The 22931-nt window shown below is 41.1% G+C and overlaps 1 protein-coding gene across 7 annotated transcripts in view; it reads right to left on the bottom strand.

Annotated features, from left to right (window-relative positions):
* Positions 1-22931, bottom strand: part of MGAT4D (MGAT4 family member D) — a 39921-nt gene extending 16990 nt beyond the window's left edge. For 2 of the 7 annotated variants that reach the window (XM_037397289.1, XM_037397294.1), the window contains exons 1-7: positions 22789-22931; positions 11618-11776; positions 8057-8197; positions 5992-6125; positions 3744-3790; positions 1510-1623; positions 147-222 (exon numbers count right to left, since the gene is read on the bottom strand). In XM_037397289.1, coding sequence (XP_037253186.1) covers positions 147-222; positions 1510-1623; positions 3744-3790; positions 5992-6125; positions 8057-8197; positions 11618-11776; positions 22789-22879 — 762 coding nt within the window. In that variant the 5' untranslated portion in view covers positions 22880-22931. Of the gene's footprint in view, positions 1-146; positions 223-1509; positions 1624-3743; positions 3791-5991; positions 6126-8056; positions 8198-11617; positions 11777-12288; positions 12399-12427; positions 13333-14347; positions 14412-21768; positions 21930-22788 lie in introns of those variants that run through there. The other 5 variants (XM_037397311.1, XM_037397319.1, XM_037397329.1 and 2 more) reach the window with 5 other exon arrangements.

Genomic DNA, 22931 nt, shown 5'->3' with positions numbered 1-22931 from the left:
AACGTTGTGGATGCTTGTAAAGACCACAGGCAAAATACACAGAAAATGACAACAGATTGCTGTTCTTCTCGAGGCCTTTGAAACAAATTAAAATTGCCAAATCAGTACAGATCTATTGCAGCTACTTAATGATAATATGAACATACCTGTAAATAAAATGTTCCCTTAGGCTGGGCATATAGCATTAAAAAGCTATAATCCAGATTCTGTTTAGTTCTCCACCTAAACATAAGCAGCAAATTCTGATAAGCTTTTTGGGGGGATTGCAAGAGTTATTTCTATAATAAAAGCATTTCTAATGCTTTGCAGTTTTTCCTCTACAGTAAAATTGTAAAGTTGAGCATTCTAACTCATTGTTAAGTGAATACAAATTCCTCTATAATCAGTGTAAACATTTGTAAACAATTGGACTTGCCTATAAAAGTTAACATTAACTAAGCAAAAAATTTTGATCTGTATTAATGCAGCCTGAAACTAAATGCCTAACAAGTACATTCATGTCAAATGACTTAAAGATTCTACTCATTACATTATGAACAGTAGAGGTCAGCACACAATGATTATTTAAAGATCAAAAATTAGGTACTTTTACTGATGAACAACACAGAAGCAGGCTGATAAGCTTCATTTTCAGGTTTAAATCTGTTTAAAACACAGATTTTTCTCTACAAAGTACAGTCTCTCATTTCACCAGATTATAAAGCTGATGTTTGCTATCAATGCTAAAAGACTAGAGGAATTAATCAATATTGGCATAAAAGTCTGATTCAAATCTAATCATATCTGAAACTTAAGTATAAATATGTAAACATGCTTATGCTCTGAAAGATAAAAGGTTTCTAAACCCAATATGCATACACTTGCTGATTTCCTCCAACCTAAACTGTCAGTACTGCAGCTCTCTTGCTGCACTGTCGGGAAAACTTCTGACAAATTAGTTATTGCTGATTGAGAGAAAATTACTTTCCTCCAATAAATCAATTTTGTTGAATTATAATCTCTGTCTCAGTGAATTTGGGGCGCATGAGCGACTGAAATCACAGTTAGGATATATTATTAACAGTAGTATAAAATGTCCACGATCACCAAAAGTTAGGTCATTAATTAAACCCACAGTAGCTGTTACTAGTCAGCTAAGGGGCCACATGGGGTTTCCTTTGTGTGCTCACAGAGCATCTCCCTTACCTGTCACATAAAAGATTTTCCTATTTTTTCCTTTATGACCAGATCATCTAGCCTATCGCCCCTTGGCATGATCCATCTGGTTTAAAACCTGCGGGATGCCTAGAATCAAGACCCAGAGGAGAAGCCTTGGCTCTGACCCTGACACTGCTGTGCAGCACAGCTTTCCTCAAAAACCCCTTGTGTAATAATTTTTTTTAAAGTACACTTGCTGTCCATTAGCTCTGAAATACAAAAACATTATCATCTCAAACAGTGTTGACTTTTGCAGAATTTTCCGTTTTATACTCATAGCAAAAGTTCTTAGATTTTATACAGCTATCTTACCTTACTCTGTCCTCCGAATCCCCAAGTGTTTTCTTCAGGTTGGAAAGATCTGGGTAATAGGAAGCAGGAGGAGAAATAACCTCTAAGACTCCAGACTGGATTTCTGTGGGGAAGCTGAGAAGAGAAGCTTAGTGAGACCCCATTCCTCAAAATAACTTTTAAGGGCAACCACGCACAGCAGCTCCACAGAGTTACGTCTGTTCCTCCAGAAATGCAATTCACAACTCCAGCAAAGAAACTAAGTCACAGGGGTGGCAAATTAGGAACCAAGAAGGGGTCTTTGACAACCACCAGAACAGACAGGACAGTAACTCATCATGAGTCTCAGAAAACAGTGAAAAAAAGTGTGTCTCAGAAATCCTGCCCTTCCTGCGTCTATAGATGCCTACTTGTAATCCTGAGATAGTGGCCAGAATGCAGCAGTAATTCACAATCAAATCCACTATCTAGAACTACACACAACTGTTCCCCCTTGCATGACAGCTCCTCACACTTGCTTGAACTCTAATTTTATGTTCTAGCCAAAATTATACTGTCCTGGAGTGGGAGTTTGGTATGGGCACTGTGGATCTAGTCTCTGCTCCAAGGATTAAATTTTCCATTGAAAAAGTCATTGAAAAAATGTGTAATCGACTTTAGGAGCCAAATCTGGAAGTCAAATCTCCTCCTTCCTGCAGAATATGTGGGGGAAAAAAAGGATCACTGATGCTTATGAGAAAGAATCTCAGTCTTACTGTGTAACACTGACAAAGCATCCACTCTGGCCGAATTTTTTTCAAAAAACATAAATAAATCATAAAAATTAATTCACTTCTGGGGGAAATCTGCACCCTAAATACAGCCTGGAAAAACCCTGAGTGGAGCAGGATGTGCAGAAAAGCCTCAAAAGTGAAGCAAAAGGGCCACGTTTCCAATGATCTTCTTCAGGGTTTTCTGTTTTGTTTTATTTTGGGTGGGTGTCCATCTCTCTTGCCAAGTAACAAGCGACAGGACAAGAGGAAATGGCTTCAAATTGCATCACGGGAGGTTTAGACTGGATATTAGGAAAAACTTCTTCACTGAAAAGGTCAAGGATAGGAACAGGCTGCCCAGGGAGGAGGTTGGGTCACCATCCTTGGAGGTATTCAGAAGATGTGTAGAAGTGGCACTTAGGGACTTGGTTTAGTGGTGGGCTTGGCAGTCCTGGGTTAATGGTTGGACTCTATGATCTTAAGGGTCTTTTCCAACTAAATGATTCTATAATAAAACACTGATACAAAGACTGAGAGCTCTCTTGTAGTCATTTTAAAGAAGGAGAGAAGGGAAAGGCCGTTTCACCTCAAATACTGGCCAAAGTGGGGTCCTGTCAGAGTAACCACTTCACAAATAAGTCTGTGCGTCAAAGAAACCAGCAACACCAGTACGGCAGCATGATGCACATTTCATCTCTTGCTTCTTTCAGTCAGCTGGGCATCAGGGCCTTTAGCCTCACCTGTTTTGTGACTGTTGGCTACCCTCTACCATTTCTTAGAAAGCAGCTTTTGCAAGACAAAATAAACCTACTGAAGAGTGTATTTTTTTGCCCAAACATTTTAATTTAGTAGTTCCTCTCGAGCTGCTCTAAGGATTTTAACAGGCACAAGATGCTGTAAAAGTCTATAGGAAAGAACGATAGATAAGAGCAAGCAAAACTGCAGGGGGAACTAAGCCTTCATTTGACAGCTCTTGCAGTGATTTGGCATGGTAAAAAATACCCATCTCATGTTACCCGCCATAAAATAGTATTTCACGTTATAAACTTAATCCCATTGCTGTCCAAAGTCCATGCCTCTTCATGAAAAAGAGGCAAACGAGGAGACAAAGACAACTAGAAAACACGACAGACATCAGAATGCATTGCAGGGCTGTGAAGTCAGTGGGGACCTCACGCATGTAGCCTCAAGGTGCCTTGAATCGCATCGTTAACTTTGTGCAGAAAAGACTTCGGTTCAAGTAAATATTTAGCAGAGGCTTAAGCTGAGACCTTGTCTGATTAGTTAAGGCATATTTATGAAATAAGAAAAGGAAAATAAATCCTTCTGTTCTGAATTTCAGTGTGTTACGATACACATAGTGAGTGCACCTTTGCCTCATTCATTAGCGGTACCATTTCAGTATGGCAGAGCTGTAATTTATTGCTGAAATGCTCTAACTCTTTCCATAAAACCTCAGAATGTCTTTACTCGCTGTTGGGTGTTACACTCTATAGGACTTACCTGGTTTTAACACTTTCTGCAACTCTGTTAACATACTGTGCATTCACCTGAAAAAAAAAAAAAAAAAAGAAGGGGAGGTTCATTTCAAGTCACCCATTTTTGTATTCAGCAACATTTTGTAGGGAATACTTATATGCAAACACTTCATTTTTATTCTTTTCATTCCAAATAAAAGCAGTATGTTATAGCAGCATTTCTACTGAAGGACAGTATCGCATTTTCAAGCCAACTGAACTTTCAACATAGTTGAGATTAGAACTGAACTATCTCCACTATGGTTTCTGCATTTTATTTTTTCACTGCTTCTGCAGGAGGCCAAGCCATTTTCTGCCTAAAGTTCTGTTCCAAAGCTTTCAGTTATGCCAGAAAATCATAGTCATATGACCGTCAGTAAAAAGAGCCATTTCAGGTTGATCACCCCAAAATCACAAAGAAGCCTGAGGCTGTTGAGCTGTCACCTAAGCAAAATTTTCTAAAGCTAGCGATACTTAGAATTTTTATTTAGAGCTTCTTCCTAATATAACAAGCTTACAGCTCTTAGTCCGGAAATTTTGAGGACGTACTTATTCATTGCTGTTTCGTAAAGTAACAGTTTTAGTGTGCAAAACACATCTGTTAGCTATACTAAAGAGTGCTAAGTTTTATGGATGTGATTTCCAAAGCAATACAATACCTGCCTTGGCAGTTCAGATATTTTTTTTTAGATACTCGTTTTGTAAAAAAATACTTGTTACCAGCTACATACTAAAATTGTAGTAAGTAAAAATGATGTGAAGTGGTAAGTAAAGAACTGTGCTAAGAAAAAAACACCCAAACCCCTGCAAATCACTTTCAGTCATTAAGTTACACTGACTTAACCTCTGATGTAAACATTTACATTGATCCTCTGAAACTTTCTGGGAAAAAAGGAGGTGTGGATCCATCATCAGTGAACACACCTGCCCTCCTCTCATCATAAAATGTTCCTATCACCTCTCACATCAGCACGATCAACCTGCTCTAATTTACTGCACGGCTGAAAAAAGGAAGCTGCAAGAACGCGACTTTGGGGATGGGAGAAAGGGGAAAGACCGATTTTTACAAATGTAGTTTAATCCTGAATTGGCTGAAATGGACTATTACTACAACCAAAGGTACTACTTGTTAAAAGTGCCCGGTTAGGACTGTCCACAGTGGGAGACTGTACTATTCAGATGTTAACCCTTAAAAACTCACGGAGCTCTCTGAAGCCCGGTAAGAGAAGTTTATCCTACTGGCAGCTAGGTAAAGCCCGTCGTTGCCAGGGCACTTCATTAGGAAATAGCGATTGTAAAATAAGTTCAGCTCCTGAGATTGATGCTTGAAGAGGATCCACAGTCACTAAAATCGGGCCTATCTACTTACCTCTGTGGTCCAAACAGAAAAGTGGAAGTCACGACCTAAATAAAATGAACTATGTTCTGTTTGACAGTATTACAGCTGCAAAAGCTGCTCTAAGTGATGACTGAACTAAAAAAGCAAACTTTAACAGTTAACGAACACTCGTATGAAATTTAATGTTCCTTATGGAAGGACAAAGAAATATGCAGAACAACTATGAAGTCTGAATAATCGCACAGTCTTTTTACCTTCAAGTAACTATCACTAGCTAATTCCCTTCTGTAGCTTTTTTTCCAATGTGATCAAGACATTTCGGAATGATAAAAAACGTCATTTACGCCTAATATTTTACCTTGACCACTGTTTACTTTCCTAAACATGGAATGGTTCAAGTCTCTGAACAGTTTTCTTTTTCACAAGAAAAGCCATCGCACACGAAGGCAGCGAGGCTCCCAGCATGTCAATGTCCTTTGTGAAGCATGGTACCAAACCAGCAGATAAATCATCTGAACTTTTGTTAGACCGAGTAAGTTTACTTTTTTCAGGTTCTAAGGAACTTTTCTGTGGAGGATTTGCATTTCGCTCTTGAAGTAGAATACTTTCAGAGAGAAATCATGAGTTGATACGGGTTTATTTGAAAATCTGACTGCCACAACTGTGTTTGTAAATGTGATACGACTTCTTACCCTTCGGTCATCTGAGTTACAGTGGGTTTCCCACATATGAATGCCGAGGCACTAACTCCTCACTGCCTCCTCCAGCCCTGAAGAAACCCCCCCCAAAGGCCAAGCTAGCAGTGTTTTGCAGCCTCTCCTACACAATCACACTAAGACATAAATCTCCACATTGTCTTTCTATCAGCATACTGCACCTTTCCGCGCAGACTTACCTCTGCTACAAAGATGATTATTACACAGTCATTCTTCTGCTCTTCAGAAAGTTCATACAGTAGGGAATGCAGCGTATTAATCAGATAATCTTGTTTTTCCCTTTTCACGGTAGGAATACCCATCACCAGTGAAACTGAAAAAAAAAAAGTCCACAAACCATGTAATTTTAAGCCAGGTAAAGGGAAACTGAAAATACATTCTAATTCTATTACAATTAAATTACAATTTAATTGTGATGTGACCATGAGACTTGGTGACAGTTAATTCTCCTATAGTACTGTGACAGCATTTGCTTGATTACCTGGAAGGGGAGAACTTTGCTAACCAGCTATGTTCAGGTTAGACACACCTGTGCCTGTGTATAACCACCAGGTCTATGCTGCGTGGGCTGTCAACACTTGAGAACTTGGAGGTATTACCACCTCCAGCAAACACACAGGTATCTGCTGCTGAGTTTCAAAAGTGGGTATTGCAAAACAAGTGCTAGCTCTTGGTATAAAGTTGGAGGTCTGAGGAGTAAGAGTTAAACCGACACTGCTCCAGTGAGCAAGTTCTCACAAGAGGTGAGCGCTGTGTATCTCAGAAAGGGATCCAACTCAAAGGTTTTTCCAAGCTGTTTAATTAACATGAATCAATGGCTTTGACATAATCAATGATAAGAAGAAAGGACCTTGGATGTTATTGTTATTAAGAAGAAAGGAACCAAAATTGTCTCTGGCAAAGACTCTACTGGTAGCAAACCTGTGCTGTATTACATCTTTAGATTGCAAGCAGGACATCTCCATTTTCACTGGTGTGGGCATTAACCTAAACCAGTTACCTAATACAGCTCAGTAAACCTGTGGAATTCTTAGTCCTTGCAGATGATTCCTGTTCACCAAAACCTTGTGAGTCTGGTAAGGAAGCAGCAGACTTTGAAGGAGTAGGTGCAGTTAGTGACTTGCTCCAGACTTCATCACCCATGCCAGCATCAGCTCAAAAATGTCAGAAAAGTTCCGGCGTTCCTTCCCAGCACATAACCTGCTAAACCGTTGGGGTTTTGTTTGGATTTGCATGCCAAAGGTCAACCTGTACTTGTTAAACTGCCGTCTTGCTATTGTGATTTTCATGTACAAATAAATGAAAAGTAAACACAGAGCATTCTTTTATTACTTATTATTTTTCTTCCTTTTTTCCTTTCTTCTTTTTTCCCTTGCTTGTGAGTGTATCTGGTTTTCTGACGGTTTTTTGCAAACCCCTTTGCTGACAACCTCTGATCTCCTGCAGACTGACACCGATCTACGGGCGCTCCAGTGAGAACTACAGCACTCAATCACGTTGCTACAACTACACCTACTAATGAGAAGACTGCAAAAAGTTATCCATTGTCACAGGCAAGGGCAAGGATTTTTTATAGTTAAATCACAAGTGGTGCAAACGTTTCTTTACGTAAAATCACCCCTGACAAAAGTCAGAATTTCAACAAAATAGAAAACCCAGCAAATTGTTCCTTGTTCGCTTATCGCTTTTGAATGTTCTTTTTACCTATCACTTAACAGTGAGGAGAAGATGAAACTTTGTAATTTGTATATAGGAATTAATTATCATTTGTGCAGGTGTCACCTGATTTCTCATGAGGATGAAAAAGTTACATTGAAGATTTATTAATATCCTTTAAGCGAACATAACGCCTTTCCATTTGCTTCTAACCTTAGCAAACTGAGGGCATTATAAATTCTCCTTGGCTTCCTCACTCGTACTAATTTTGTGGGGGAAAAATGTCAGCTAATGCATCTTAGCTATATCAATATACAAGTAAAGTAAAAAATAACACTGTTTTTCAATGATGACTACTTTTTGTTGGTGTTTCAGAGTTTATCACAATACTTTGGGGTAAAAACTTGACATTTGGATGGGCATGGTAAAAGCGCTTTTGCCATCCCTGTTCAAATTTACTCCGTTTGGCAACATTATAAAGTTTAGGGAGAAAACCCACTCTGAACCGCAAACTTCATATGCTTCATTGCTAGAACTTAATATAAAATATAAACATATGGAAAATATAAGCCAAACTTTATTTCCTACCTCCAGTTCTCTGTCGCCCAAAAATAATATCTGGGAAAATGGCATCTTCATACTCTCGAAGGTGAGGTAGATAGTAGTACATGTTTGTAAGATGCATGGGGAGTTTTCTGGTAAGGTTTAACATTTTCCACTTCGTATCATCTTAAAGAAACAACAAACCCACACACACACATAAAATAAAAAGCCAGCAGTGAAGCCTATTATTTCAAACTGTCTTCCTCAACCGAATACTAGCAGATTACCACACACAAGGTTGTTCAGTCGGAACTATTCCTCAGAAGTGATTATATGTTACCCTCCTGTGGTAATAAACAGAGAATTGCCCAGTATGACACCTCACCCCAGGCGATGGTGCCCAGCTCCGAGCCTGAATGTCCTGGTAACTCTGCCTGCCCTTCCCTGTGCCTAAACCGCTGCAAGACCCAGCCATCTTAAAACACAACAGCAGTCATTTTAAAAGCAGCAGGAAAAAAAAAACCCCGAACACCTGGTTTGACTTTTGCACAGTTGGCAAGTGACTTTTTAAATGAAAAGAAATACAGGTTCTTATTCACAGCTTTCTTAATTACTTAACACTTAAGTGCTTTCCCAAAAAATGTAACAGAGGGTGGTTTTCAGGGCTCAAAACACAAGTTCTCAGGTTAGAAAAAGTCCTACGGCAAAAAGGACAACCCCATTCAGGCCTTTAGAAACTACTCAAGAAACAAAACGAACTTAAGAGAAAAGTAGGGATATTTTTTTTCTTTAGCAGTTTAAAATAAAGATGAAAATAATCAGAATATTTATTCATGTTGAAATAACTCAAGTGTGACCTTATAAAAATAATCCTGTTCTTTCTCTTTTTTTCGTAAGCCATATAAAAACCAGATACCATTAATTTACTAATTTATCTTCCTTGATATATACATTCATGGATGTTCCAGTGGTGGCAAAAATTGTTTAGAACAGATTTAATAAAAACTTGAACAACTTAATTCTAACATCATTACAAAATTAATTATAAGCTTGAGAAAAAAAAAAAAAAAAAAGTGCTTAATGTACGATACCCATGGGGGCAGAAGCGATAATGCACCATGCCATTTTAAAAAAGGTATTTGAATGGCTTAAAATGAAGCTGTATTTATGAAGAATAGCAAATGGTCTTTCTCATATTTAAGAAAACTGCTTGGAAAGAAAACTGAAGATCACTCCAGACTTTATTTACCATCGTCTAAAGGCTTAAATCTTGCTTTCCTGACACAGGCAGCATATGGCTCTAGAATTCTGTCATTCTCCGTGGCTGAATTTTTCTTTACCCTCCTGGCTAGCTACAATGTGTACGTCTTTTTGCCCTGAAAGAAAAATAAAGCTCCCACGGATTTATCTAAGGTAATCATACTGCAGTGGGTGCCTCCTCCAGATGCCTTATCGGTTGTGCAAGGAGGCTGGTGCTAGGGCACGCCGCGATACCAGACCCACGCCTTAGCCTGAGCCAACAAAGTCATGTTAACAGCCCTGCAAGTCACAGAAAACTTGAAAATTATAGTTTCATAGTCAGGAAAGCCACAGAAGGTTTATTGACTTAGATGCACCGTTATTTTCCCAAGAAATGCCTCTAAGGTAACTCCTCCAATTTACCACCCTTCACAGTTACTTGCAACAAGTCCTACAAACAGCCACGTGCTCAGATCAGTGAAGCCCGAGGCTTACTGAGTGGGCAACATTTGTTTGAACTTTTTCAACTTCCAAAAGATATTCCCACTGAAAATTAGGACTCGACAGAGAGCTTCACCACTCTACAGAAAACTTTCAAAAAACAAAAATCCAAACCTATATACCTGTCCAGGCATTTGTGTATGAAAGAGAGACCCACAACTCCTCCCGCGCTGCTTTGCTGGAATTTTGCTGCATAGAAACTTTTTTTTTTTAAACCACCTTCATAACTTTTCAAGTATTTCCCGCTTTTATTTGGAAGCAGTACCTATCGAGGGTTGGGTAAGGGACTTTGGTTTTATAGCGTACAATAAACTTTTTCATTTTTGCTGTATGGTAAAACTTGGCTGGAATGGGAAACAGAAGAGGAAGTAAAAACAAAAGGAAAACTGTTCAGTGATTGTAAGAAATTTCAGCTTTGAACCCTGTGAACTGACAGCTTCAATGCTCTCCGATATCCAGCTGGCTCCAACAGGAATGAAGAGCAGAGGGAAGGGGAACTTGCACTCTCCTCTGCCGCTATCGGGCATCAGGCAGTAACTCCTCATCCGCAGGGTGTGGGGCTACTGGGGGCTGACACCGGGATCTCTGCCTAAAGCTCGTGAGGGGCCACAGCCCTGCCAACACTCAACCATTTGTTTATACGCATCTGAACAGTCCCAATGAATTAATATTGAACAAACAGACAAAAAGAGGCAGGGAAGAAGAAGATAACCAGCTGGCTACGCAAAGCTGGAACGCTCCTTGCTCCTTCTTCCCCTGTAACAATGCTGGGTAATTCCCTATTTTAATTTAACGCCAGCCCACGGTACTGAATGCAAATAAGGATTTTTAAAAAGTAGTTTTCAGTAGCATCCAGACTCTTTGAAGTCTTGATGTGTTGTGGAATGCCTCCAGCGCAGAGATGGATGCGCCTTCTAGTTCTCCTTCTCTCCCCTGGGAAGTAGCTCTTCCAGTCTGAAGAGGGAGGAAGGCAGATCCTGCACTACTGCATCGTTACTTTTAGGGGACAGAGTCAAAGTGCCTGATCTATGGTACACAACTACACTGTGCAGACAGATGGGGATGGACAACAGTCTATAAGCAAGGATCTAATCTATTTTTAAATAAAAGTTTAAAAAACAAAAAAGTTTAAAAAGTTTTTTTACAGTTTTAAAAGAAGTTTAAAAAGAAGTTTAATGGGAAGAAGCCAGATCGCTAGAGTCAACTTAATTGCATGTTGGTGTCCATCTTAAAGCAAAACAAAACAAAAGGCAAAAAGCTGAGACACAGACACCCACCCCCCCACACCCCCACCCCCCCATCAAAGGTTTTCTTTTAATTGGCATCACTTGCAAGCATTCGCATTTTCTTCAGGTTATTAACAAACTACTTGCAAAACAAAAATAAATTCTAGAGGGAACATTCTTAGGCTGTACCCCCCGCCAACATCACTCCACCTGGACAGCAGAGCGACCAGGACTGCGGAACATCTGACGAGGTGTACCTGCCTTCCAGATTAGACACAGACCTAGTATTTATCAGAGTGTAGTCACATAGTAAAAGCTGGTAAAAATACCTTAGTCAGTGCTCTGCTGGCAGCAAGGGAGGGCTAAGCAGTGTAAGAAACCCCATTAGCAGCATGTACAGCTTTGCTGTGATGGCACCGCTGAAGTCTATTGTGTCCTCCCTTTTTTCTCTTATTTACTAACCAATCCCATTTAAAGAGGGGCTACAGATTACTTCCCCACCCTTCTTTTTTAAAGCAGAAACTTCTACCTAATGCTAATATAATCTAATCAATTATTTTTCTCCACACACCAGTGATAAAGCAACTTGAGCACACAAAACTTTGAACTGTTAACACAGTACATTTGTATACATACAAACCTGTATGATTTGTTAAGTTCATTCTTTTTGCAACTACATGTTTAATTTCATCTAGGGCACTGCTCAGTTCGTGCGATCTCTTTTTATTTTCCTTTTCAGCATACAATAGTCTCTGTCGAAGTTCCAGAAACTGGCTTTGGTACATGTCTAACTCATTTCCTGCAATGAGAACATAATTTCTTTTCAAAGAGGTGAATCATGCGATGGAATAAAGAAAAAGTTTAGGAGACAGTTCAGAAGACGTGACCAGAAGTGTATAAACAATAATAAAAGAGGCTGCTCACAGCTTATTCATGGAATGAAGAAGCCTGGAAGAGTATTAAAAAGTAGGGTTTAGGTAGCATAGCTGGGTAACGGCTTGAAACTGAAGACAAGAACAAGAATATGACATCCATAAAATGGAAAAAGGCAGAGAAAGACTACAGCTTGCAGGGGAAGGTGCTATCCAGGAAAGCCAACAGTATTTTTCACTAAAGTGACAAATCTCGATGACACTAAGATTAAAATACAGATATTAAGTATTCAGCCTTCATCTGCAAGTTAAAAAGCATCTGCAGTATATTAAGAACTATTAGTAAAGATGGTCATTTGCACTCTTGGATAATATTTAATTAGAGAACAACTGAAACCATGCTCTGGATTGAAGAATACCTTCATAATACGTAGCCCACCTTTGATGAAATACTCTACAATCGTATCAATATTACAAACACTGTACTCTCAGTCATGTTTTTCAGGCACCTCTGCTGTTCATTATCTTTAAGATAATGTTATGTTTACAGAAGATCCACTTTCCTGAGAAGCAAGTACCATTTGAACTTCCCCGATAGCACAGATGACATACAAGGCTCATACCGGTTGGTGCCTCCACTGCTCATTGCCACGAGAACAAAGAAAAGTTAGACTTATTAAAATGAATATAATATTCAGTAATGTCACTCACTTTGCAATGGGAAGTAAAAAAAAAAAAAAACCAGTGCAGAAGGGGCCTTCTACTTCACTTTAAAATGTTTTATAACGCTGGGGGGTTTTGGTGCTGTGTTTGTTTGGGGTTTTTTTAGTTAAATGTTGTTTAGACACTTGATCCATTGACTGTGCTGAGTCCCATCCTTGGCAGGACTCATTTTCTCAGACCCATCATTATCCCTCAGCACTCCCAGTAAATTGCCAGGGAATCTAGCCTGTAAAAGAGACTAAGAGCAAAATGCCAGATAATATAAATTCGTAAGGATTTGCAGAGGCATTTAAAACTGGAATTAATTTGTATTTTGGATAGACAGGGTTTTTTATTTACAGTAAACACAATCCCTTAATTTAATCAATAAATGTATGATTGAAAGACCTTGAAGTTTAAAACACTTAGGAAGAACGTAGCTAGAAAGAGAGAAGAAAACGTGTGATCTGCATTGTTATTATTATTATTATTGGTCTCACTAAAATTTTGAAGTATGTTTAGTAAAATGCCCGTAAAATGAATGCTTCCTAAAATTTTCCGACAGCCCTAAAAACATTTTAACTTGCAAGAAAGGCGTACATATCTAGCAGTATTTTGTACTATGCAACTATGAATGTATGTTTGGTGTTGTTGAAGGGAAGGGAAAACTGGATTATTTCAGCTGTGTGCAACAAGAAAGCTCTACTTCTTTCTATACAGCTATACTGTATATTATAATGTATTTCAATTATTAAACCGTTCTTATCTCAACCCTTGGGGTTTACCTTCCTTCCGATTCTCCTCCCCATCCCACCGGGGGGGGGGGGGGGGGGGGGCAGCGCAGGGAGTGGCTGCGTGGTACCTAGTTGTTGGCTGGGGTTAAACCACGACACTATAGGAATGCACTGTCTTGTTTTATGCTTTTCTTTAGCAGCTGTGTTTGCAATGCCATAATCCAATCTTTACCTTTTTGCTTTAGAATGTATATGAATAAAATGGAAACAGAAGGTTTAAGCTGATTTAGGTGACAGACACTAATCATACTGTTTTCACAGCAAGAAAGTGGTCCCAAATAAAGCATCAATACATGTAAACACAGTGGAGATTCATCTTGCAATTCCAAGACTAATTCAGAGGCATAAACTACAGATACAGTAATGGATGGATTATTTTTTTTTAAGTTCCAATTGCCTTTGTTAGGAGTTAGATAGCATCAAGTGCCAAGAAAATGTGGAGGTTTGATGCAGTAAAGTTCCATATGCTCCTGGGAAAGCGCAAACAAAATCAGCATGACCACAGTCTTAGGGTAAATACATGTTATCACAGGAGCAACTTACTGCTGCTGAAAAGGGAATAAATCATTCTGTAATGGAAGTGTTTCTTCATAAAACGTTGGAAAGACTTGTTCCATTGACATTTCCAGTGCTGTATAATGTAAAATTTTGCTAAAACAAAGCAAAATTCCCCTCAGTGCAATATGTTACAGAAGGAATCAGTACGGAAATCGCAGCAGAATAACATTGTAGTTCCTCTCTCCAGAATTCTTTCAATTATCCAGTGTTAGCGTGACTCAAAACTAGCGGTGTCACTACTGGGCCGACGTTTTTGGTGAGCACCAAGTAACTGTATTTTTATTTTCTTGCTTACAGGCTATCGGTGAGTGCGCCCAAAGAAGCTGGCATTTGTCATCAGCCTTACCTAGTGCTTCAGGCAGAAGAGGGAAATAGCATTTTAGAGTCTTTCAGAATTGAAGCCTCTGTTCAGTTAGTAGAACAAGACTTTTAATAATTGCTTACCTCATCCGATTTTGACAGCTGGGGAAGCATGGGTTTGGCAAAAGGGATGTAGTATTCACTCACCCTTAGCAAAGAAGGAGTTTGTTATTATAAACATACACAGTTTAAAACAGAACCTGAAATGTTCTAGGTGTTACTAAAGCATAAGCAAATGAGCAGTATTAACTACCAGTAAACCTTTGACAGAAAATGAGTGTTTGGAAAGCAGTACTGAACTTTTTGTATTTTGCTATGCAATAAGGTGCTGCCATGAACAGTATTTGTTACCAATATAACTGTAGCAAGCTAAAGAGATAAAATTAGAAGCATTATGAAGCTAAATACTCTTAAATATTTATATGGTCATTAAGTTTAAATGGATTTTAGTGTGCGTGTGGAAAATGTTGCTCTTTAGGTATCGAAGGATCTCCAGAGAACTAAATGAGCTGCTTGCACTAGCTGCTTGCAAAGAAGCAGACAGGGCATTTTCACAAATATAGCTGGTTCTGGCAAGGAGGGTCAGGAGAAAGGAGCTTTGGTTTTATCATGAAACACTGTCTGCCCCCAGCAAGAGCCCGACTTGGCAACACCTCGTCTACCAGCAGTTCTATCAGCAACAGGCAGCGTCAGGCTGCAAGTAGAAAATTGTGAGATGAGGACCTATGGCAAAACTATAAGAAGTAAATGAAGGTAAAGGCTTCTTTTCCCTTCGGTGAGCTGAAGATGAATCACTGCTGGGCTAAGAAAACCCTACTAGGAAATTTCAGTGGGGTTACAACTGGCTAATAGTCTGGGCAGAAAACACCCCAACAACCAACACGCCAACCAGATGCAGTGACAGCACTCAAAGCTTTTTCAACAAAATTTCAGCTCTACTGCAGCATTTCCCCTGGCTATGCTCAACCATCATATATATTTTGTCATATATACTTACAGCTACTGTAATTCTAAGATGGTGATACTTAAAATGCTTTTAAATGTGGTTGTTATTTCCTAATATATATAGATATAGATATATACAAAACTTTTTGCACCGGATACTGAAACTGTTAAGAAAGAACGCTCATTTCTAAAGCAAATACTCATTCTAAAAGTCAACTGATTTTTTTTCTTAGCTCAATGCACACATACTTCCTATTATCATAATATGCTTCCAGTTTTATTAACAACTGATTTCTGGCAATACCCAAGAGCTGCAAAACAATTCATCACTCCTAGCATTCAAAGAAAAAACAAAATAAAAGGAAAATTGGGAGTGGCAGAGAGTAGGGAAGAAAACATCCCAAAGTCTAGCAATGACTCTTGTTCTTATTTCTTGATTACAAGGCACGCTGTTGATAAAGACACCTAAGACCTGTTGATAAAGCACCTAAGACTCTTTCTTTCAGAAACTGAATTTTGTGTAATGCCTTCCTTGAAAGAAAACTACGTAAGCACACTTAACTGCAAAAGACCTTGTCATACTCTGCACTTGGAACCACTGCGCACTGTTCAGGTTAATGAAGCATATTAAACCACTGAGGCATGCATCGCACTAACAACTGTGGCTGTTTATTATCTTCCTGGAACTGATCTAAAATAGACCTTTCTCAATCCTGTTACACGCTTTGCAAGCTCGGGTATTGTTCTCTCAGAGTAAGGAGGGGGGGAGGGGGGAACAAAAATCTCCCAAACAATGCATCTGCCTTAGTTCAGAACAGCCAGTTCTTACGCAAACACTTAAATTCAACAATGTGCTAATGTCTAACGGGATTTAAGCACCTTCCTGAATTTGTGCATGATCTTTTAATATTTTGTTTGTAGCATGACAGCACGGAACTGTTTGTGTCTCCCAACAGGTTAGAGACAGCCGAGCAAAACCACCATGAAGTCAGAAGCTGCTTCACCTGCACTGAGTTATGTTCACCCATTATGTTTCATGTCCAGCCCAACCGGGGTAGCTTCGATGGTTGAGCTTTAAGCACAGGACACAGCATGCCTTAATGCGTATCTTAAATGTTCAGGAGCCTCTGAAGTCAGTCAGCGCTCGGGCTGGTTTATTTTACATGGCTGAAAAGGGAAGGTTAAGTGAGCAGGTTAAGAAGCTTCTGATTGTTCCTACTCATCCATCCATCCTGTCCATGCCCTGACGGCAACTGGGCTGCAGGGCCCGTTGCGTTAAGTAGGAGGAGAAACACTAGTTTCAGCCAAGCACAAACCTCGGCCTGCTTCTAACTGAAAATAGGTAAACAAACTTGTTTCAAAGAAAATACAACTTAAGTTCTAATATTTTCTTAAATGTTGGCAAACAATTCTCATTTTAGATCTGAGTTTTTTCCTATATTAGAATGTTGTGAAATGTGATCTTAAAACATTCAGTCAGAATATCACTATACAGGAAAGCAATAGCATTAAAATAAGTGGAAAAATATAGAAATTGAATGGATATTGTATGGTGTTTGCCCATAATTGGCATACCTTGGTTTTAAAACAGTAATGTTAGTAACAATACAGGTTCTTAATAGCAGTGGAAAATTCTGATCTGAATATGGCCTTTACCAGTTAAATAAAAAGCACTCATTCACTTCAAGCAATGGTTATTGTTTCGTTCTGGTTAGTATTTTAAATATTTTTACTGTTCTGTCCGATGTAGCAACAATAACTCATTTACACACGCATTTAATGAAATGCCTAGCCACTGAAGTATTTCTAGATACAACTCGGTTCCTCAAGACTCAGTGTGCTGCATTAGGAAAGCGTGAAGGTCATGTGTTTACACCTGTTTAAGTACAGGTTGTGATGAGACACTTGCACAGCGAACAACGAGAGTTCTGAAACGTTCCCTATCCCTTTCTCTGTGAAAACCAACAGCGGTCTCATTTTGTACCTGAATCTTTATAGGATTTATGACTCGGTTACTCTGCTTTTGAGGACAAGGCAGCCACTATTCTGCCTCAAGTAACTGCAAGAAGCAGCAGACTCTTAGTTCAGTGAATTACATATTTAGAAGCCAGTACAACTATACAGCTTTTGTAAGTATTGCATATGAATTTTGGTGTAAAATTTCGGATCAGTAAATACTGCATCTTAAGTCTCATTTGAGGTCGTTGTATGCTGTGGGTTTTTTTAACACCTAAATGCAGAACGACACAAGACACTGAGTAAAGCCATCAGTGGACTGGAGAAACTGCTCTTACCTCACTGCATTTCCAGCTACATCCCGACTGCATATTGAGGCAAAACCTGGAAGTGCAGTAAGCTCTGTACCTCTCAGATCCACTGGAAGGAAATGCATGCAAGGAGGGAAGGTGCAGCGTGCTGTCGTGGTTTAACCCCAGCTGGTAACTCAGCCCCGTGCAGCCGCCCGCTCGCTCCCCCCGGTTGGATGGGGGAGAGGATCAGAAGGTACAAGTGAGAAAACCCATGGGCTGAGCTAAAGACAGTTTAATCGGCAAAGCCAAAGCTGCACACACAAGCAAAGCAAACCAAGGAATTCAATCCCCACTGCCCACGGGCAGGGAGGTCAGCCCCCCTTCCTCCTTCTTCCCCCAGCTTCATAAGCCAAGAATGACACCATATGGTATGGGATATCCCTTGGGTCAGTGGGGACCAGCTGTCCTGGCTGTGTCCCCTCCCAGCTCCTTGTGCCCCCCAGCTGCTCGCTGGTGGGATGGGGTGCAGAGCAGAGAAGCCCTTGGCTCTGTAAGCCCTGATCAGCGGTAATGAAAACATCCCTGTATTATCAACAATGTTTTCAGCACAAATCCAAAACATAAGCCCCACACTCGCTACTATGAAGGAAATTAACTGTATCCCAGCTGAAAAGAGCACACCTACCAGCCAACTGTGACAAGAACTGTGGAAAATGGTGGTTAAGCACAGCCTAACAGGCCTAGAGAAGGCAGGAAAATTGACTCTTGCATGTCCAGAAATCCGGATAAGCTGCACTGGCTGAAATGAGAACGGCGTAATTCAAGGCTCCTTATCAAATCTGACAATTTGCCACTGTTTAATTGAAGCTTTGAGCCAGCATGTGCCAGTTGGGTCTGGCAGGAAACCTGCGCAGAGCTCCATCACAGATGACAGAACCTCCTGAGGACCTGTGCTTGGGTGCACAGCGGGAGCAGGGGTCAGCCAGCTGAAGCAAGGCAGCACACCGTGGGCAGAAGATTATTGGAAATAAAAAAGAAATTTTTAATCAGCTGTTTGGACTAGCCGTGTACATGGCTATATTTCAACTGCAAAAAAATACTTTCATTAGAAATACCTTTTTGACCCTTTGTAGCCCTTTGCCTGATGAAAGTTTTGTGAAATAATGAAAAAATTAGTATGTTAAACAATTTAATAAACCTTAAATATACTTCTGTGAACACACAGCACAAACAGTTTATCTCTTCTTCACCCCAGTTCAAAGGAATAACTTCAGAAATCCAGATTTCACAATGTTTGACTCGACATGTATATATTAACATGCTTAGGTCTTTGTGACATCACATTTTAGCATCGCATTATCCTAAGTTCCAGGCAAAGCTTAACTTTAATTTACTTGGTTAAAGTATCCCACAAATTCAGGTGAAGAGGGCAGCAACACATTACAACTCAGTTCAAGGAGACCTAATCCTGTAACCCGTACAAGCAACATGAAGGAGCACTGCCATGTGAGATGATACAATTTACCTCACTGCTGTGACTTCCAAAAAAAGTAATTGTTATTCAGCCAAACCACCAAAGTTTCTTCTTATTCAGGAATAGCGTTTCCTCTGAAGAAACTATGTAAGTTCATAACGAGTTTATTATGAACTCTTGCCTTCTCCTTTACTGTTTTTCAGGTGGTGTGGCAGAAGGAAATTGCTACTTCCTTACATTTACTTTCATATTTTTGTATACCTGTGATATTTCTTGTTGATTAATATCTACATGGAAAACAGTAGCTAAAACTGTGTGAGAAAATCACTCCATCTATTGTAAGTTGTATACTACTTCCCATAACTACAAATCTGTATGAAGAGTATTTATATGAGAGCAAATACTTTTGGTCAGGTGAATTAACAAGTGGACTGTAATTCAGTTTCGCAAGAGTAGGAACATCTACATCATCCTGACAACTGCCTTTCCTAGCCTCTGATGCAAACTGTTTCAGACAGGTTTTGCTTGGGGCATGGGGAGGGACCGAAGAGTTCACAGCAAAACCATGCAGGACGTGGAACAGGTGTTGCTACAGCGTCCATCTGATTACTTGCTAATAGCAGCCTGCGTTTGCAAGCACTCCAGAGGATGCTGAAGGAATCAGCGTGCAAGTTTAGGCAGACAGTTCCAGGTTTTGCTGAAAATCTGGTGCTTACTAATTGTCTCCTCCATAATTAAGTTTTCTTTTTTTTCCCCCCCACAAAAATATCAGCCTATTTAAAATGAAACCTGTGCTTGTATTTATAAAGCAATGGAAACAGTGACTATGAAAACATCTTTGTAAGGATAGTTAAAATGTATATAATATTACCCACAACAGCTGAAGCCTAGTGACTTCGGTAGATTCCGAACCTTCATTTTTAAGGGCATGAGTGACATAGGAGCATCTTTCCTGCCGTGCCAGTTCAAGCGACCCATACTCAAGTTAAGCCTCACAACTGCAAGTCAATGCTTAAGCTCCACCGAGTAGTTAGAAGCAGTACCAAACAGCCAATTATTTACTGCTGTTGTTGACAGCAAACACATTGCAACTCAAATCTCTGAAGATAGCTAGCCCTTTAGCGTTTGAACGAAATGCTTTTAAGTGTTTAAAGGTTCCCAGCTTAAGCTGTTGATTTTTATTTGCACAGAGTCGGGGGCAGAGCCAACTTACACACTTTCAGGGGCTGAAAGGCTCTGAGCCTGCAGACAGACTGAACAGTGGTTTACAGGACTATTATATAGCTTTCATATTATGGAAGTACTTGCCCTGTCCTATGCCCTGTCCTAGTTGTACAACAGACAAAAAAAGATTATTTGCTCTCCCAATGTCACTACAATCCAAGAAACAGTAACTGGATAGAAACTGGAGGGAATACTACAGACTACTGCTGCTTAGCATGATATGCTGCACTCAAAGATTGAGAGTATCCTAAACCCTTTAACGGGCAGAGCAGAGGAGGAGACTGAAGTAAGAGGAGGTTTAACAAATGTGTGGAAGAAAATGAGCAGGAGAAGAACTTTTGACAAGTAAGTGAAAGAGTCTGGAGCTGATAAACTGAGACAGTACTTGACCTCTCTGTAACAGGTGTAATAAGTGAAGATAGCATTAGAAAAGATAACAAACACCACATTTGAGATGGGAGACAAGTGGGAACTCCTGTAGTGCTCTGGACATGTCACTGGAGAGGCAAGTTCAGCAGTGCGGAAGGGAAGAGAGGTTTAACAGTAGCTAAGCAGAGGTATCTGACCGTTTGCAGAGGAAAAGATTAATTTCAAAGCACCTTCTTAAATAGGTGTTCTTTGACAACAACAGAGCATTAGCTGGTTTGCTCCCAACGCTTCTCTCTCAAACTGTGGAAAAAGGTAACAACATGCGGCTGTTCTTGGGGTATTTCTGGATGGGCAGAAGGCTTCTGTCTTCTAACATCACTCAGGAGCAAAGACTACCCTTCCAGTGAAATAAACTTAGCACAAAGTCATTCACACTGTGCTGCCACCTCCTCCTCTAGTTACCACTATCAACTCTTTTATTTACACATTTGTGAGATTTACCAAACTGAAGAGATATTGTGTCTCTGAACACTACGTATTTACATTTGTAATAGTTAAAAGTTTGTTGAAAAAAAACAGGTGCTAATAATAATTAGGAAAATGATACCATCTGAGAGGAATTAATTACTCTGTTTACTGTGGGGGAGGCGACAACTATGGAAAAAGTTAAAACAACACATATAGCACAACACATATTGCTCCCCCCCCCCCAAAAAATAAAAAAAACCCAAACAAAAAAACCAAACCCAAAGCAAAACACCCCAGTACAGAAAGACCAAAAAGAAAACAGGATGAAAATGGCATTTCAGTAACAAGGAGTCACAAAATGACATGGTGACAGGGGTGGTAACTGTGGACGGAACAAACGCTGTCATTCTATCATCTCTCGGATCTTGGTTTCTTAGGACACACCCTGCCTGTACTTCTGTTTCTCCTTCTCCACTCCTAGCAGGATTGCCCCTGAGAAAATCATCAAGTATTGCAAGATAAACAACCATACAGCTGACAAGAAATGATAAAGGCAGGAGGATCACCACCATCAGTAGTCCGTTGGGTGGCTGAGATCTCTACTGCCACTTCTTTCTGTTACAGAAACAATGAATATAAATACATTAACAGCTAGTTGGAGCTCTGTGTTCATCACAGAAATTGCTAATTGCCTTGTTCTAATTCTGCATTTATAAACCAGACCTTTATGAGGGTGTATATAGGCAGTACTTAAAGATCCCCGCTCTCACCCTCACCTGAAACGGTCACGTAACAAGCCACGTCTGCAGGTCTCAGAGGTGCTATGGGAAGAGATCTTCTAATTTATTTTTGGAAAAGAGCATCAGTTTTCTCTTTCCAACGTAGGCTCAGAGAATCTTAGACATGGCTTTCTGTAGGTCTACCCAACATGTGCCACCTATGTAACCCATTAAAAAGATCTTAGGCAATTTTAAAGTTTATAAATAAAAACACTCAGGTATTTTTTCTATGGATTGAAGATCGCGTTCCGGTGCTGGCAAGGTGCACATGGAAAAGCAACTGTACATGAGGCGCAAACTCAACTGCAGGATGGATAACGCTTCTTCATCCTCCCTTGAATAATAATATTAAAACCAAACCCACGGCCAAACTGACAGCCATGGCAATCGCCTTGACACGTTCCCTCCATCCCAAAGCGAGACCCTAGTTCGTAACTTTTATTAAATTGTTTCTTAACTTTGTTCCGTTGTTAGTTTTTTGGTGGGTTTGGTTTTTTTTTTTTCAATCGGACAGCTTTGACCGAGGGTCAAATCCCGCGGGCTGTTACACAAAGCTACTGGAACCCGGTGCGCCTGAGCCCGGCCCCTGGGGAACCGGGGTTCCGCACCCACAGCGCACCCGGCGCCCCGCTCCCGCCGCCCCCCCGCTCCCACGCGAGCCAGCCGCCGGGCGCCGACCCGGGGCCGCCGGCGGGGCTTGCGGAGCGGCCCGCGGATCAGCCCCCGCCCCAGCCCGCCGTCCCGGCCCTCCCCTCCGTCCGCGGCGGGCGGCAGCTCCGCGAGGGGACGGGGCGACCCGCCGCCTCCCGCGCCACGACCTCCCCTCCGCGGCCCCGGGCGCCGCCGTCCCGCCGTCAGGCGGCCGTTGCAGCGGGCGGACCCCGGCCGTCGGGCGCGGGGGGCCCAGCGCCGCGCCGCCCCCGACGGCCCGGCAGGAGGGAGGCGGCAGGTGCCGCCGGGCCGCCCGCCCTTGACGCCCCCCGGCCGGGCCGCCCCCCCGGCCGCTGCCGCGCTCACCTCGGCTGCGCTGCCACGCCGCGTACCACAGCAGGGGGACGGCGGCGCCGAGGCACAGCGCCGGCAGGAGCGCGCCGGGCCGCAGCCGCATCTCCCGGCGGGGCGCTCCCGCCCGGGCTCCGCCGCGCCTCCTCGCCCCGCCG

Source organism: Falco rusticolus, chromosome 1 (genome assembly GCF_015220075.1).
Source record: "Falco rusticolus isolate bFalRus1 chromosome 1, bFalRus1.pri, whole genome shotgun sequence".
NCBI lineage: Eukaryota > Metazoa > Chordata > Aves > Falconiformes > Falconidae > Falco > Falco rusticolus.
This window is presented reverse-complemented; position numbering and strand designations above follow the sequence as displayed.